Source organism: Chelon labrosus (genome assembly GCF_963514085.1).
Source record: "Chelon labrosus genome assembly, chromosome: 12".
NCBI lineage: Eukaryota > Metazoa > Chordata > Actinopteri > Mugiliformes > Mugilidae > Chelon > Chelon labrosus.
The window spans coordinates 3,406,975-3,426,008 of record NC_140345.1 but is presented as its reverse complement, the minus strand read 5'-3'; the positions used below and the strand labels follow the sequence as shown (position 1 = coordinate 3,426,008).

General features: G+C 40.2%; 1 protein-coding gene across 1 annotated transcript in view; it reads left to right on the top strand.

Annotated features, from left to right (window-relative positions):
* plekhf2 (pleckstrin homology domain containing, family F (with FYVE domain) member 2) overlaps window positions 1-18,661 on the top strand; it is a 28,392-nt gene extending 9,731 nt beyond the window's left edge. Inside the window, exon 2 of the mRNA XM_084557264.1 lies at window positions 12,736-18,661. Coding sequence (XP_084413390.1) covers window positions 12,747-13,478 — 732 coding nt within the window. The 5' untranslated portion in view covers window positions 12,736-12,746 and the 3' untranslated portion in view covers window positions 13,479-18,661. The remainder of the gene's footprint in view (window positions 1-12,735) is intronic.
* The last annotated feature ends 373 nt before the right edge of the window (window positions 18,662-19,034 follow it).

Sequence of the window (19,034 nt, the reverse complement as noted above, 5' to 3'; positions counted from 1 at the left end):
GCTTGCTTTATACTTGGGATGCACGATAACTTTTTTTTTTTTTTTTAAAACCTATAACTTTCCATGTTGTTTACTTACAAACATATGCACGTTGTGCTGCATTCAAGTGGTGACGGAAGTTCCCTGTTGATGGTTTGAGAGTTGTTTTTCCGACCTTTTATGTTTCTGTGGTTTATGTGTAACATCCTGGGTAATGGCAGCTACTACCAAAATAATGACCGAGTTGACGAGTTGTTTTCCGACATGAGGGAGTGTTTTAATGATTTTTGTCAGCCAGAATGTTGTTTTTTTCCGATTATACCGATGCCACTTGAACGCAGCATTCACTTCAGGCCGTTCAGGTCTCATGTGGGAGTTGGAGCAATTGATTAAAACAACCACTCACACCGCAGTACTGACAAAAATATATATTATATATTATCGGGGCCATTCGTTATGATATCAGACTTATCGGAATGACATCATCATTTGGCTGATAATTATTGGACCAATAATTATCGTGCACCCCTACTTTTTACAAGAACCTCATAGATAAAATGGGCGTTTGAACATATCCTTGACTAATCAGTCTGCTAGATTGCCTCGATTGTTCACTAAATCTGTTTGAACCTGCATGAGTGACTGATTAAACTTGCCCTGCCGCCTAACGGTGAAGACAGATTAGTTAGGATTACATGAGGAAAGGCAAAACAAAAATATCAGTAAAACAAAGCATCAATAGTAACGCTTGATAACTGTATAATGTTTTTCTTTTGTGCAAACAATCAGAACAACAGGACTAAAGTTTTAATAATGACAAAGAGCCCAACGAGCATTTATTTTAGCATGACGCCGCAAACTTAAACTGCTGCAGCTGTCCTAATTCTTTCTGTAAATCACTTTGAACAATAAAATGGATTCAAAATCGGTAAGGGTACGTTTATAGTTCACAATTGTTTTTTCCAGGCTCTTCTTTTGAAGGATTTGTTTATTGGATTTTATTCCCACGGGGATCATGTTTGGATGGCCTGAGTGCTTCCTGTATGGCCTGTGTGATTAGAACAAGAGAAAAGGTTGAACAGAAATGGACGTGAACCTAACTACCTAAGTAGAGCTGAAATGATTGCTTGATAGATGTTATTTCAGTTATTTGAATTGTGATAGTTTTATCTGCATACGGCACTTTTGAGGGAAGAATGGATGTAAAGTTTCTTGAGTCAACTCAAACTGGTTGTAAACTAGTGCAAGATATTGAAATACCACCGTTTTGAAGGTAACTCCTCAATTAAAAGCTAATGTAAGCATTTGTTAACTTTACTCTGGAAGTTTCCTTGTGTCTACTGGAAGTTGTATTTTTTCTGATGTCAGCACAAGACCTTTAAAAGGGAAAGAGTTTTGTTTGGGAAAGGCGTTTAATCTCTGTCCTGGTCAGCGTTTGAAGCCAGCTGAGGTCAGTGGGGGGAGCAACTGCTGGAAATGAAGTTTCTAGAGGCTTAAAATGAAGACGAAAAAGCTCTGCCTGGTCACATAATTAATGACTTTTGCTCTTGAAACTTTAGCTGCATATATCTGTTTTTGTGACGTCTTCTTGGAATAGTTTTTGTTTGTAAAAGTAATTATATTGGGACCACTAAGATAATACAGCTTGTGTGGTAATCATTATTTTTTTACTGCTCTCTGACATTCAGAATTTAAGGGAAGGCGGTCTGGCTGTTGATGTCTCAGTGTAGCTGAACTATCATTTATCACGTGGTTTGGTCTGTTATTAGTCTGACTTTACTTCTGAACCTGCCCCCTCAGATCACTACGTTTTTTAATCTTTGCTACTTGCCTTTCCTTGTGAAACCTCTTGGGTACAGAGTGTTTATGAGATTGGAGGCAGCAGTTCTGATGACCTGGGTTAAAACTTTTCCTGCATGATAGTAAACTGGGAAAGTCTTTTGAAATTCATATATCTGGAAAGATAATTATGCTTTCAGATATGACAACCCCCGCTGCAGTTGCAAAACATCTTATTGACACGTTAAACGTTTAAGGAAGGAAGTACCAACATGATAAAATCCCATTGGGGGTGTCCTGAAAAATATTCTTCCACAGTTTTTGCAGTACCAAACGCATCCTTGCTGTGGAGTTAACTGTAAAAAGTTTGTAGTTTAATTTAGTTACAGTGAATTCAAATAGTATATCTGTAGAAAAGTCTCCTGTAGAATAAATCCTTTCTCTGCTAGTATAAAAAGGTGCACTCAATCGTGTGTTTAATCTTGAGATTAATTGTGCTTGTGCTGTTTTATGGTCACTCTCTAGAAATAAGTAATTTGCAAAGTTATTGAGGAACCTCAAACTATTTCTAATAACTGCATTGTGATATTATCTTACAATCACTGAATATCCCAGTTCCTTGACTCAAGTCTGCTTGATTATGAAGTCATACCTCTAGAGAGAGAAAAGAGAACAGAGAGGAATTGCAGTATTATAAATTAAATGTGACTTTACATGACACTTGTGAGTGAGCAGCATTTGTCTCATTTAAACTTTTCTCCAGGTTATAACTGTGAGAATGCAAAATGGTCCTGGCCAAGCTTCCGCTGGCTCCTTGTGTATCATTTTATTACCAAGGAAGAGAGTCTCTCGTCAGTTATGAGTAAAAACTACATGCTGTAACCCAACCTGAAATTGGACAGATGATAAGACATTTTATCTTAACTGACGGAAGTGCCCTTAAACATAACTCAGAGAATGCATAGACTCTAATCAAAACTACACCCTAAAAAATGCGTTTTTAATGCACAAATGTAACTTTGGGTTGTCCTAACAGGACTAATATTTATTTTTCCATTCTTGGCGATAATATACACCGATCAGCCACAACATTATGATCACTGACAGGAGAAGTAAATAATACTGACCATCTTGTGACAATTCAGTGTTCTGCTGGGAAACTTTTGGACCTGACATTCATGTGGATGTTACAACTCAGAAAACATGAAAAACAGCACAAGGTGTTGACCTGGCCTCCAAATTGGTTAGATCACAAACTGATCAAATATCTGTGGGATGATCCACAGAGGCCCCTCCCCTCAACCTATAGGACCCAAAGGCCCCCACTAACGACATTCTGTTGCCAGACACCACAGGACACCCTCAGACGGCCCGTGTATGGAGTACTGCAGATGCCCAAGCAGAGTTTGTGTGACTTTTACAGCTGTTTCTTCTGTAAAGATAAAGCAGTCCGCTTACGTGAGTTCAGTTCCAGGTTGGGTAACATTAGTTTCAATTTCATACCATCACCTCTCACAACAGATTAGCCACCAATCCGTTTATCTGTGTTCATTTTCACACCGCAGGTGCGTAATCCTTTGTATAGATGTGACAGGATGTTGTTGACACATAGCAGTAGAACACCATGTTCAGGTTAGCCACAAGCTGATAAGGGCTTCTTGAAGGAGGCTGTCTGTTGTCAAGGAGCTGTCCTGTTGCATGCATGTATATCCCAAGGGTGGTAGGTACTTATTCATGAACCACAAAAAAAGTGAATCCCTTTACAGTGGAATAAGGCTCCTTTTTATAAGCCACAAGAGGAGCAACACTGGAGAAACCTGTTGTTAGAGCTAGCAGTGGTGGTCAGTTTCCTAGTCCACCACTGAAAGATGGAAACTGTTGGATGAACTGCTTTGGCAGTACTTTGGATCAACTACAGCAGTAGCAGTTCTTAATCCATATTTGCTGGACACTGGTATTACCTGAGGGACCTCTAGTAATTTGTAATAATTACAGAGTGATCTTGATCCCATGCAAATCAGCCATGTCCGTAATTTGTAAAGTAAAAATTACCCAGCAAATTTCCCACACTGTTTCATGGAAGTCCTGTGGAAATACTTTCAAGGAGTTTTGTTTCTCCTGTGTTTGTTTGTGCCTTTTCTTCTCCTATTATAAAAGCAGTGATAGCAAAAAAAATTAAAAATGAAAGTTTGGATAGCTGTTTGTCAGGATGTCCCTACCCAGCATCGAGACCCAATCACAGAAAAACAAGCTCAAAACAATCAGAGTAGCAAAACCTTGAAGGACCTTGAGATGACTTACATGTATGGAAGCTCATTTTTATGTATTGGATTTTATTTGTTGCTGCATTCATATGTTTAATACAAGCTTATTACACACTGCCAGGCAGTTTATGAATTCTCAATGGAATCGGTACAGTCCTATTACATCATGTTTTGAAAATAAATTTTTTATGTATAAGCCTAATCTGCAGGCTACTATTTCCCTCTTGGAGCAGATAGTAGCAGAGCTCTGACACATCCAGAGATAATGTCAGTAGATTCAAGTAAAACAAGGCGCGTAATCTTTAAATCAGCTGATGTCTCCAGGTGATAATCATTCCAAGCAAATAGTGCTTTAGTCTTGTGAAAACAGTTTTATATGTTTGTTTTTGTTCCGAGCCAGATTTGGAAGGATGCTCAGGACTCAGTTTTACAGTACATCACATTCTTGGTTTGAGCATTTAGCATGCTGAATTATCTTACTTTTTCATATATTCAACTGTTTGTTATGTTGTCATTAGAGGGTTTCCAGGGTTCATTTGCTCCTGATTATATTCAAGTATGTTCAGGCTTGACCTGACTGTGTTCTCAAGTTAGTGCATGCTGTTTAATTCAGATCCAGACCGGTTGTTCGTAGTTTGAATGTGCCACACAACTTTTTTTTATTTTTATTTTTTATTACAAAATCCAGTTTTCATGATATGTAAAGCTTTGTACCTAGCAATCACTGCCAAAGAATGCATTTTATTACATTTTATCATAGTCTTTCTTCTGTATCATGTTGCTCATAGCTGGAAGACGGAGATATACAACAGACAAGGCAGGAACAATGACAGTGCGTCATCCTCGACAGCATACCCTCACATTACCTCCTCGGGATAAATGGGTGTCCTTGTTTCTGTGGTTGCTGTTTACAGCCTAGAGAATCGCTCTTTCTCTCTTCACTCCCTGTCTTTGTCATCGTCACTTTCTCCCTTCAGCATCTGACTCATAGCTTCCCTTCCTTCCCAGGCTTCCCATTGTGGTGTCGCTGGAGGTTTAACTGCAGGCCCAGATGAAGAGTTGACAGTCCCACTTCATCATTTTCTATGCCAGAGATGCTCCTCTTTATCTCACATATCTTATTTGTAAACCCAAACCAACTCTTCTTCTTGTTATTCTCTTAGGGTTAAAATATATCTGTGTCATTTGCCCAGCCAAGCCACAGTAATTTCCCTAACCAGGTGGCATATTCATGTTGTAAGCAATGGGTTTTCACTGGAACTGTAAGACTCATTTTTCAAGGCCTTTCCATGACATCTTAAAAAAACATCTAAAAATGGAAAATAGTTGTGCCTAACATTAATTGCCAAGTTATGTTGGGTTTCTTGCAGAGGGTTTGGAGTAGATATGAATGGTATGTGTTGTAATTCATAGTCAAGTATGAGATTTTTTCCATTAACATTTGCACTGCAACACAGTAGTGATTTATCATGCTCGACCAAGCAAATTAACACTTTTTGTTGGGTGTGTTTGAGCTCCTCTTCGGTGGTGTCTAGAGGACAATATCGCAACATTTGCATTAAAAAAGAATCAATTATATTGCAGTAAACATGAAGTGCCAAGTTACTATTTAAATTCTATTCTATAGCTGTGTTGACATTGTTTGTATAGTACCTGTAATGCTAGCTAACATCAGTGTCGCCCTGTCTTGTTACTTAATAGGAGACTACTTGCATACAAGCACTGTGTTTGTTTCTTTAAATTGTAAATGACAACTCATTGTCTTTGTTATATATACTGTACATTAGGTAAACGTACTGAGCCACGGAGTCTTTCTCCAACTTCCTTAATGTTGTGTTCATTCTCAACAAAAGCAGAAGAAGACCAGTCATTGCTGTAGTAGGTGTAACTTGTCTATGGTATATCTACAGTATGCTTGCAAGCTCAGAAACAACACAGTACCTCTTTCATGCACAACTATAAATCACCCATTACTGTACGGGCAACCATCTGTGCACTCTGTGAAGCTGAGGAAGTGTGAGGCTGCTCAAGAACCTCAAGCAAGAGGCCCTGATACTCCACAAGGCCAAAAGAATGGCCTGTTAATGAAATTCACGTTGGCATAGTCTTAGCAGAGATACCTTTGACAAATAAGTTCACGTTCACAATGGTGGCATCAGTTTCTTTCTTTAAAAAAACAAAACAAAACAAAACGTTCTGTCCTTTAAGCGTGTGCCCTACACCCCCTGTTGTGTGAGGCCTTTGTCCCATCTGTTACAGAGAACAAAGTGCCTTGGTTTTAGATTTTTCTTTTATTCTTTCTTTCTTTTTGGATAAGGTTTATTTTGGCCTGGCAATAAATGACCGGATCTTGTAAACTGAGAGCGAGGGCAGTGCTCCTAATGAATTAATCATTGGGCTTATCTAAAGCCACTGCTGTTTCTGTAACCCAAGGTAGCACAGCCAGTCGCCATTGACATTCAAAACAACAAACTCCAGCTGAGTGTTACAAAACTACCCATGTCCAAAAAAAAGCATCTACTTCTCTGCCTTTCTGAGGCTTTCTCTAGTTTCTTATCATGTGTGCTTGATAGAGTCGAGGTGGTATTTTGTGTGGCTGGAATAAAGCAGATGAATAACTAGATTATAAACATGCTTATCCACGAAACTGGGTTGAGATGAAGTTTTCTCATCAGTGCGTGCACACAGAGTAACTCTGTCTGAGAAATTTAAGCCCAAGTGTGACATTTAAACAATCAGAGATAAAGGTATGCTTCAATTTATTACGCCTCCATAATGGCAAAGCGGAAGGAGCTGTTTTTGGTTTATGTACAACGCCTGGGCTTTTCTTATGAAGACAAGGTTTCAGAAACACTTTTAAGGCATTCTTTCTGTGATTTGGGGGTCAAAAGCCAAGGTCACCGTGGCCACATAAAATGTATCTAAAAAGTCAATAAACTTCCTGGGTAAATAAAGAATGAATTTGTCAGCACACAAATCAGAGCAGATTATCTTAATGTGTAAACAGTTGTGTTGAAGCAAGCATACAAATGTTTTTTAATAATAAACGACAGATGAAGAAATACTTAAACAGCACATGTTTCAACCGAGGTCTTCTGGAAATCAGCCACAGCTTTTAAACATAAATAACTAAACTAAACTAAACCAGACATTTTTTTTACAGTCAATACCAAATTCTAAAATATTTGTCAGGTTGTTCTGCTAAGTGACTCAAAGGATATTCAAAGCTCTGGCCAGGCAGGCTGCTGCAGAATGGTCTTCAATTAAACATTTTGCCCCGACCTGACTCGGTTGCAGACTGCATCTGTCTGAGGCCACAGATGGATGACCGATATGCTCATTTTCTGACACAGAAGTGGGTAAAGTTTAGCTCCACAGAGGGTGATGCTGGCATGACGGGTTCCATCTGCCTCTTTCTAGTTGGCTGAAAAGCCCAATCCGTCCTCTAGGTAGGAAACTGACACCAAGCAGCAACGTAGTACAGGTAAATAATTGGTTCAGGCTGTGAAGGTTTCTCCTTTAACGGCCGCTTTGATAGGTAACCACTCACCTAGTACATTACATTTATATTTATGCGGAATAAACCCAATAAAAATTTCTCAATGGGGGAATCTGAAAAATTTATTTTTAGAGAGCAAACGCAGTGTAAATAGTGTTTTACCCTGCCTCCTAAAAAGTTAGAAGAAAAGCTGTCACCTGCAGCTCTTCATTAAGTACCTGTAATTTTGATAGTTGATCACTAACTTTAAGATTCACAAGTTCAAGCTTCATGAATGTAGACTGGGTCTTAACATTCTTCTTTGGAGCTTTATTCAGATTTTGGGAATAATATTTTTTAGACAAACATTGGAATTATTATTAATATCAGAAACCAACCCCAAAAACATATATACTTGCACAAGAATCAAGTTCCTTTTTCTTGCAAGAAGTGGTACGCCACATCACTGCTGCAGCCAGACTCTTGTCATCTGTTAAATGTTTATGAGGCAGGTAAATTTGTTCTCTCATACAGCCTCGTATCGGCAGACTCTCTCCCTTCATCCCTCTGGAATTTCTTCATTCCTTTGTTTCAGTAAAGCTTGACAGCTCAAAGAAAAGAAAAACAATTACCCATAATCCACAAGACTGAGTCCAGCAGACCACGAACCAGTAAAGGTTCTAATAAAAAGAATTATATTGCAGTAAAAGGATTAGTTGACTAATCACCTATTTTCAGAAAAAAATCCCAAGTTTGATACAGACGTGTGGCTTGTTTGTGTTTTATACATTTTAAATGAAATCCTTTGAAGTTTTGACTGTAAGAGTCATGATCAATTTTTTAAATGATTGGTTGATTAATTGATAGAGTTCAGTGTTTGCACAAGATTTTGAGACCTTGGCGTTATTTTTTTTTCTGCTTATATCCGTACTGTTAGAAACAATTTATACAGTATATGAAATGTCTGCACAAAAAATAGGTATGCTTTCGGACGCAATAGGAAAAACGATGCAAGCACGACGTTGTTTGAAACGTCCAAAAAATATTTTCTAAGACTAAGGTGTCTGGTATTGTGTTTGTCTGATTTACGTTGAATTATAAAGTAACTTCATGAGTGTTGCCAGCTTGTGATACTGAAATATCTTTGGGTTTATCAGTAAATTATAATGATAATGGCTATTCCCTCAGACTGGTTTCCTCTTGACTGTTTTCCTGTCTTAGCTCGTAAGGGCTGTCATCACTGTCATTTATTGCTACAGAGCAAAGAAAGCTCATTCTTTCTCCTGTGCTGTGTATTTTTCTGGATATTTCATCCCACTCTGTCTCACTTTGATTACTGGGTTGGGAGCCTCCAGCCTGTATTTATGCATGTCTCTCTTAGGAGCCTTTTGCTCTTTGTGCCCTCAACTCTCTGCTGATAGGAGCTGGTTGCCCAGTTGCCTCAGCAGTGCGCAAAAAGCCCTCGCTAACAGGGTTGACATGTCAGCAGACCCTCTGTCCTCTTCAGTGCTTTCAGTAGCAGTTCACTCTGGGTTATTAGTGTGCAGATCACTGGGGAGCCAGGCCCAGGCTGCACTGGCATCTGCTGGCTAATTAACATAGGGTGGTTTGTTTTTAAAGGGCAAGAAAGTACACTCACACCTACACTCTGTTTTCTATATGTTACAGTTAGCTTAGCCATGGAATTTGTTCAAGTGCAGTCCACCCACCCATAAGCATCTGTGTGAAGTGAAGGCCACAACATCTACTCAAGGGCTTGTTTGTTATACAGACTTGTACAGACGGGTAATCTTCATCCAATGAAGGTTGGGAAGTTTAGACAGCAAATCTGATTGTAGTCTGTGTAACTGTATGGTTTATGGACTTGTCCTAGTTTTTCAGAAATGATTAGTCATTTGTTTTGGGAGGGTCGTCTGCTTTGCTTTGTATTATATAATAGTTAACTTAAGTGTCTTAGAGTGTTGGACTATTTCCAATTCTGTTTACAGATTTTGGATTAAATGGTTATTGAGTTATTTGAAAAAGATGTGTAATGTTTAAGAATTTTATCTTGCAAATTTTTTGCTAATTAACAGGAAACATTGAAGTACAGCTTTGAGCTTTTGAGATTGATGGGAATGTTACTTGCTATACAGGTATTTTTCCACAAACCACTGACAAAGTTAATATGTCAAGTAAAATGTCTACCTGTTGTGCTTAAGGAAAAGTCAGGGGTTCACTGAATTCGACAGGATACATCCTGTGGGGTTCATGAATGTCTGTACCTGACAGATGAATCATATTTTCATTATCATTGCATTTTGATAAATCCCAATAAACACGTTGCAAAAGATTTGACCACTTGGATGAAGCCCTAGCTAGCTGTCAGCTACCCTCAGATGTATCGATCTGGTGGTGAGGCTAGTTAGCATGATGGCTAACTAAGAACGATTTAAAAAGAGGAGCAATAAAAATAATAGTTTGCTACAGTTGTAATTTATTGTGGCGAGTTTGTTGTTACCAGTCCAATATTCAACCTCTGTTAGCTCCTGAGGGAAATATCTGGCTCTGTAGCAGCAAAATGCTTCACTATCTACTTGAACTAGTATTTAACCTTCTCTGTTAGCTATTTGATCTTGAACAGGCAGTGGGTTTTCATCCAGTAGAACAGATCTACAATTGATGTTAGCTATCTGAAATTGACAGTTAATATTTTGTCAGAGACGTTTGGCATTTAAAGCTCTTGCTCACATTGAGGTTGATATTTTCAATTAAAATAAATAAATAAATACTTTCAGGGAATCAGTAGTGAGCTCTGATGCCTCACAGGAGCCAGGCTCATTAAGGCTGACTGGGAAGGACCAGATGTAATGCAGAAAAAAATATCTATACAATATCTCACAACACAAATGAAGATCTGAAGATGAATGAACCTCAGCATCATTGGAGGAAGAGTTATCTGTATAGACAAGTGTTATCTGTCTATACTATATTGTGTACATCACAGTGCATGTGAGCATCCTTCTAAGGTCACACCTCTGCACTCAAGCCTCCGGGTCTGGCAGAGAGCGCCAGCAGCTTTTAAGATCCATCATCACTGACCTTTGATCTCCTTCGCCGTGCTTTAAGAAAAGCCAAAGGGAGGGCCTCGAGTTCTGCTGGGTGTGCTGCCATTTGGGTCACAGCAGAGAGAAGAATCCTGCTGGTGTTGGATGTCAATTGAACACTCTCTGAAAAGCTTCAGACCTGAGTCTTTATTATCAAAGGACTCTTGCACACCTTGATCCAGGCTGGGTTTTTAGATAGCTTCTAATATAACCCCAAAAATAGGATAGCAGGGTGTTATATTGGCTTCTGTATCTGTATTTCTTGATATTGTAGCAACAATTCAAGCAACTTTTTGTACTGACTTTAGCTACGCTCCATGGGAAAGAGTCCCTAGTATGGCAGCACAGATGTAGGGCCTTGGTTTTTCGGCCCAGTCCTACCTCAGTTAGAGTGCACTCTGTTTGGTGTTGGAATTACATTCACCGCAAAGCTGCTGAGAGCATTAGGCCTAAATTTGTTTCAGATGCATCACTTTACACATGAATGTAACTTAAAAGGATTTTTGCAGTGCAGACTTTGTGTTGACTTGTTTCAATCACTCTTTCTTACTCCTTCTGTTGTCTGAGAACAAAAACTATCACCAGGCAGATAGACAATGCAGTGGTGTCACTAACATGTTATAGTAGTGTGAAACAACACACAGCAATTTATTTTGATCAGTTGGTTTTAATAAAAGTAGTTGACATTTCAGATTTGGGGTTGTATTCAGAAGCCCAACATTCTGTGTGGTCTACAAAGACATACCAAGGCCACGGTGACCTTACACTCAGTTTAACCTTGATGTCAGGGTTATACCTGTGCTGTTTCTCAGGTTTTAAACCTGAACACTTCGCAACTGATGACAGAGGCTGGGCATTTATCTGGTACTTTTAGTGATTCAGTTCAACTTTTCTGCTCACTTGCTGACTAGTTTTCATTCACTTTAAACTTCTGTATGTGGGCTTCAGGTGAGACATCTGAGCTAAGGCTAGTGGGAGGCATGGCTTGTGCAGTCAGCAGGTTAAATAAGTTCTTCACATACTCAGATGCTGAGGTGGTTGGTCTGAATATTTGAGCTGACTTTATTTTCTCTGCTGCAGCATTAGCCTCTAAATTGCAGGACATTGTTTTTTTTTTTTCTTCATTGAGTGGGGACTTTATCACCAGGGGAAAAGACGTTCAGAGATTTGCCACTGACAGTTTAAGTGTGGCTGATTGGTGCTATGGGTTGTCTAGCAATATTGGACATTACTGGTTCATATTGTAAACTACCTTTGTCCCATCTGATAAAGATTCAATGTTTACTCCTCAGTGTTGTTGGCAGATTGCTGCAGTCACATTTCTCCGTTCCACACAGATATGCTATATAAAACCAGATTTTGTGGCATGCAGCCAACATGTGACAAATGTCTGAAATGACCTAAGACGGCCGTGGAAATGTTGGCAGGTGGAGTGAGTTACAAGATGGGAAAGAAGAACAGTGAATTGATGTCACAAGAAAAGAATACACAGACGTTAATGTGAAATACGGTACATTTAATTTAGTTTTTAGCTCTGTTATAGGTAGAGCAGAATGCTTTCTGTGTTAAATATGCAAAATAATTTATATTATGAAAAGGACAAAACATGACATGGAATATATTGGCAAGAATAATAGAAGTGTAATTTTGACCTTGGAGACGCCACTCTGATTGCTTTGGTGGTAAATTATTTATGACTGCATCTCATTGATTCATGGATAATTGGAGCCATATGAAATCATAGATCATCTTAGATATAGAAATATTGTCTTATTTAAGGCTTACAATGGAGGTCATTGTGCCATTATCTAGTAATTTCCTCTCTTTCAGAACTTTAAACAGGTGTTGAAAAAAATAGGGGAAAAACAGAATTGTAAAAACAAACGTGATGTCTTAAACTGGGAACAACAAAGTTTTCTAAGACTGACTCTAAGCTGAGATTTATTTGGATAACAATAAACGGGTCTGCTATCAAGGTAACTAAACGAATGGCTTCTCCATATCTGGTTTTTAATTTGCTTAGCAGTGTTAAATAATTGTGGCAGCATGTTTGTTCCTGTAAAATATATTTTTAGAGACACTCATTTAACAGAACAGTGGGTAAAAGTATTTGTTGTCAAACTTTCCTCTCTTTTCATCTTCCCTCTAGGTGAGGTGAAGATGGTGGACCGGCTTGCGAACAGCGAGGCCAACTCCAAGCGGATCGCCGTGGTGGAGAGCTGCTTTGGAGCTGCGGGTCAACCACTGGCCATCCCGGGCCGCGTGCTGATCGGCGAGGGTGTCCTTACTAAACTCTGCCGCAAGAAGCCCAAGGCGAGGCAGTTCTTCCTTTTCAACGACATCCTGGTCTACGGCAACATCGTCATCCAGAAGAAGAAGTACAATAAGCAGCACATCATCCCGCTGGAGAGCGTTACCATTGACACGGTACCGGACGAGGGCGAGCTGCGCAATGGCTGGCTCATCAAGACACCCACCAAGTCTTTCATCGTGTACGCCGCCACTGCTACCGAGAAGTCTGAGTGGATGAACCACATAGGGAAGTGTGTGGAGGACTTGCTGCAGAAGAGCGGCAAGTCTCCAACAGACGAGCACGCTGCTGTATGGGTGCCGGACTCGGAGGCGTCCGTGTGCATGCGATGCCGGAAGGTTAAGTTTACGCCGGTCAGCCGCCGCCACCACTGCCGGAAGTGCGGCTATGTGGTTTGCGGGCCATGCTCGGAGAAGAAGTACCTCCTGCCCAGCCAGTCGTCCAAACCTGTTCGCGTCTGTGAGTACTGCTACATGCAGCTGACGTCAGGAAATGCACCGCGCTTAGACTCCATCAGCCGGCCGGGGTCAAAGTTCCACAACCTCTCAGACGACGAGGACGAAGACGACAGCAGTGACTGAGGAATGCCCGTTTCTCCTGACGGCCTGTTCCGACTCCGTCGAGGAGGAAATACTCTGCTGATAATTTTCTCATTTTTTTGTTTTTTTTTTAATCCCACATGATTGAATCATGGTCCACTGTGAGAGGAATTCCACCTCTGAGGATTAATTCATTAATTTGTCTTGGAGTTCCCGTCTACAAACCAAAATATTTTTCCCTCTAATGTAAGAAGGGATAGATATTATCCTGAACATATGGTGACATATGGAATGAACTGGGTGACCAGCAGAACTCTGGGAAAAAGTCTGACTGTTCATCACAGCCGCTCAGTCTGCTCTTCTCTTCTGCCTCTTAATTAGGCTGCCGTTCGTCACTACAGAAAACAAAGGTGCTAATGAGAAACCTCTGCTCTGTCCTCCTCTTAAGTTAATTTTTTCTGTTGATGAACTAACCCAAAGTGATTGCATGTCATTTCTGCAGGGAAAAGCAAATGTTTGGGCTTTAGCCTCTATCTCCTTTGTTCTTCAGGTATTAAATCAAACAAGACTTAATTGTAACATTATTCTGGCATATTTCTGCCCTATTTTATAAACTTACGCCAGCTAAAAGTAAAAGTACCCCTTTATGAATAGCAAAATGTAGATATTACTCTAAACGCAGGGCTTTTGTAGTTGACGTAATATAGTTGCTCCTGACAAATCAACTAAGCTTGTCTGTAAGTGTAAATGCTTAGCAGCCGCCTATACCCTCACGTAGTGCCTTGTAGGAAATTGAGCTCAGCCTTCAGTCGGAAAAAGGTTATGAGTTAATGAAACCAGACTGCAAAAAAACAGGAACTTCATGATAGGTTGACTCTGAAACACATTACGCTGGTTGGAGTTCTGTGTGTTAGCAGCCGAAAGACAGGAAGGGTTCAGTTTGGACTTTTCCTGGAAACCCTCGAAAGACACTTCCAACCTTTAAAAGGTTCTCCGATTTAGCTGCTAATCATTTTTCTGCCGTGATCTACCTTGTGTTTCCAGACCTTCTTGCAATGCGTTTGATTCAACTCTTGGTCAGGATATGAGTTAGAAATGGTGAATTGCGACGTGCTTCCGTGCTCATGCTTCTGTGCAGTTCCTGTCTGAACACATGCCCTGCGTTGTTAGTTGGCACATTTTCGGTGTTGCAAACAAGCTGTGGCATTGCACCCTCCTGACAACCTGAGTACTTTTCTCGGAACATGGATTTAGCATCGCGTCATGCGTGACGTTCAGTGGCAACTTAAGACAAAAAGTGGCTAAGGCTACACTAAAGGGTGTGAATCATCAAAGTTGTCAAAGAAGGAAAAGGCAGCAGTGGGAAGATAGATAAAGGTTTGAAGTTTCCTTGCACCTTGTGTGACCAGAGAGGTGTGTTAAAGATTGACTGGGCTGTTCATAATTTGATATGAAAGAACAGATGATTTACAGAATGATCTAACGCTTCACAAAAGGTGTTAAGGAAATGAGCAGCTGTGTTTGTGTAGAAATTCTTTAACACTCAGCTGATACCTCCAGTGATTGAAATGAAATGCAGTAATCAGGAAGTGTCAGGGCCTGTTTTGAGCTTTCCTCTGCAGTCACATGGTTGTGTGTTGCACTATAGTGTGTGGAGCAATTCCTCTTGCTTCAGTGGTTGAGGTGATTTTCTGGAGTGAAAGTTAGGAAATCAGCAGGCTTCCTGTCAGTAACTCTTCACCGTGCTGCTCCGAGGTCAGAGAACCACTCGGCGCCGTAAAACAAACGCACCTCCTCTGAACTCCACTCCTCTGCCAACACAAGCTAACATGGCCGTCCCTGCTTCCCTTCTTCCTTCCTCCGTCAGCAGCGGAGCTTTGCTATGTAAAGCCCAGTGCAGTGATCATGTGACACCCTGCGTGAACTCAGTCATGTGATCAGTCAGTGAACCAGGAACTGAGAGAGGCTGCTGAAGGGGATGTTATGACAAACTACCTGCCGCAACCTCTGGAGAATTCAGACTCTCGTATATATTCATACCCTGGGTTTCAGGCAAAGTTTCTCTTCCCAGTGAGTCCTCTGAAGAGTTTCATTCCTTTAATTGGCAGTTTTCAAAAAAACTGGTAAAAATGACTCAAAAGTCAGAATGGATCATTTCAGGAGACAGATAGTTTTAGAAATGAATCAATAAAAGCCAGATCAGTTTATCTGATCATGTCCTGCAAAGTGGTCTCCATAGGAATATTCAATTTGAATATTTTTTTAAACACCTCTGGGGAATGTTAGCAGCACGGTTACCTGAAGGTGTGTGAATTTAATTGGTTCCAGTTGGATGTTTGATAATATTGCCTGAGCAACATCTGGACTTGACATGTTGTCTGAACCATTTGCAATTTAAAGCAGCACAGGAGCAGCAGCCGCGGTCATCTGTCAGTGTGTAAACAGGTGGTGTGGTCATTCCTGTGTTGCACGGAACAGAACAGACTTATAAATATGCAGCTTTGAGGTCTGCGTACACGGCTGTATTGATCCCACTAAAGTGCATCTGTTCAGTCCGACAAGCGTGAGACTGAAAAAGACAACTGAAACACCTCCTCTGCTTGTTACAGCCGACACCACCCGAGCAGACTCTCAATGTTCGACCTCATCAGGCAGACGGAGGGTGAACCGTGAACACGGCTGCTCATTAGGCTGCAGGACATTGTGGTGCTGCTTGTCTGGCTGCATTGTGGACCAGGTCAGACCTGTCCCCTGTCTATTTAAAAAGAATGCACTCAGGTTTTGGGAATGAAACTCCTCAGAGGTGGCTTTAAATGGTAAAAGTAATACACGTAGCTGAGAGTTTTGAATCTTGAGTCTGGAAACTGAAACAAATGAAATTTTATCAAATAGGGAAAAAAATTGTGTTTTAGCTGCTTCTAAACTTTTACAAGGTGCATTTCGCTCCCGATGATTACCTACATTTTGACTGCAAACGGAGCATTATCTTTCAACGCAGTGAACTATTTGCATGTTTAAAGAGGTTACACCTTTTGAAACTGCAACTCACCAAGCAGCAGAACAGGAAGAAGAAAGGGACTGTTTTATTTGTATGTCTTTAGATTTTTACAGATTTTCTTTGCAGTTCATGTTTATGTTGCTACAATAAAGGCAACCTGAGTGATAAGAGAAAATAAAATGCTAACGATCACTAACCAGCTGTCCTTTATACTGTGGCTGGGGTGCTGGCGGAGGAGGCGACTCCACCGTCAAACCTAGGAGCACAAAGTCCGTCCTCAGGTTCGCTGTGGATTGCACTTAACTAAGTCTGCACATGGACTCTGATCCAGGTTATTACCACATACTGTCAGATCCACAGTGACTCTGTTGGATGTTTTAAAACGAATCTTCATGTTGTTTTAATCCTGTTGATTATTATTATTATTTTTTTTTTGTATATTTGTACAGATTTGTTTTGGGTTATTGTGTTTTTGTTGAACAGTTCTGATCAGTTCTGAAATGACGCTGTCTCGGCCCTCCTCCTTTTCCTCCTCTCAGTCACATCAGCAGGCTCTGCTGCTTTTTATCATCACTATTGCAAAACAGTAGGGAAGTATTCACAGTAGCAGGTTGATTCTGACATTCACCAGCCAACCACGTCTGTATTTTAACAACCTCTGTTCCTCGGGGAGTTCAGAGGTCGGCAGCAGCAGCTGGCAGGGATCCCGTGATTAAAGACACTTAAGTAACCTGGTCACAGTCCACTTCCTCCGGTAAAGTGATGTCTTGAACATGAGTCCCGGTTTTAAAGCAGGGTAGGGAAAAAGAGAAGTCTCGCTGGCTCGGCTAATTTCTCTCAAAGAGCGAAGATTTCTTGTCAGTGTCGTTTCTAGTGTGAAAGAAAAAAACTGCAGGGGGAAGTGTCATCGTGGCCGCATTAAGTGGCACATAATTTGGCCACACAGCTATCTTTCTGTACTTAAAATAAATCCATCCATGATCCGATTCAACCTGACTCTGGCGCCCAAATAGTTTGTAAGCTTTAACTTTTTCAAATCCAAGCAACCTCCGTCAGGAACGAAAAGTCATCCTTGCCTGACACAAATCAGACACAGAAATGAAACAAAAACATCTCAGTTTCTCTGAATGACCCGGTTACTTCAGTGTCAATAAACACATTATTTCATCTATCCACAGTTGAATCTGAAAGATATAAATACAAATTATCCTCTAAATATTAGCTGCTCAACAAATGAAGACAATTTCACACACTGCTGGCGTTAGTACTTTATTTTCCTTCTTGATCAGGACTTCTGTGCTTTAAATAACTTTGTCCAGCTGTGTGTGTGTTGACACTGTGAGCAGCATGGTTGACACAAGGCTCTGTTGTGTCTGATTGTTTTTTTGATTGCGTCCATGAGGCTTTGATTACGAGAAGGACGCGTGTGAGCCAATGACACGTGTAATTACTTTGACATTCGTCGTTATTTGGAGGATTTATTAAGTAACAAGTGCAGTGAAGGTCACGTTAATAAAAGATAAGCTTTGCGGTGGCTTAAAGAGTCAGAGTACTGTTGATGTTCATTTGTCTTTTTTTATAAACTTGCTTCCTCTTTTTTTGTTTTGAGCTGACCCATTCTCGACAGTATTTAGGCAGTATTTGCCCCTAAACATCAACATTCATAGCTTGTGTGTTTTCGCTCTGTGGATATACTCAGCATCAGGTACCGTGTCTGGTCTAACTTCACCGCAAGTAGCCAAGTCTGTCGCAGCTTTTTAGGTAGGATGCTTCTTTTCGTGACCGTGTAACTGTGTAACAGAAAGATCAGATCCCGTGGCTCTTGGACGCGGCTGAGTTCAGCTCAGGTTGCTCACAGTGTAACGTTGTCTTCAGGTGTGAAGGTGAATTTAAAAGGAGAGCTGCAGATCCTGAGGTCTAAACGTTTTCTCTAGGAGACGGCCTGAGACAGCTGAAAGAGGGATCATTGTGTCACTGAGTTCAGTTTTGTTGTGCGAGCTGCTCACTTGTGGACTTTCAGTGTCCTCTCTTGGTTGCTCTTTGATGGTTTAATTTTCTGTTTCTCTCCTTAGTTTTTGTTTCTGTTTTGGGGTCATTTTAATTTTTTTTTTTTTTTTAAATCTTCTTAAAAGGGCTTCAATCAGAATGTAACCCTGCATATCAATACTAATTCCTTCAGAAATCTTTAAGTGTATGTTATACATAAATAATGTATTGCTTAAAGTCAGCCTCTTGTCTTGTGTCGTTTTTATTAGGCTCTTAACAACTCTTTAACAAATATACTGTATGTATATATAAAATTAAGAGATTGTTGATGTTTTTGAGATTCAAAGAGACCTGCGCTTAAAAATAAAACTGGAGTTTTCAATCTTTATTTCTGATATTTCAGTTCATCTTCATCTTCTGTAACCGCTTGTCCTGTGAAGGGTCGCAGAGGCAAGGCAAGGCAAGGCAAGTTTATTTGTATAGCACAATTCGTACACGAGGCAATTCAAAGTGCTTTACAGAAGCAGAAGATATAAAAGCAGATTTAAAAGCATAGAACATAGAATATAGAAAACACAAAAGGAAATAAAAACAAATTATTTTAAATAAAATAA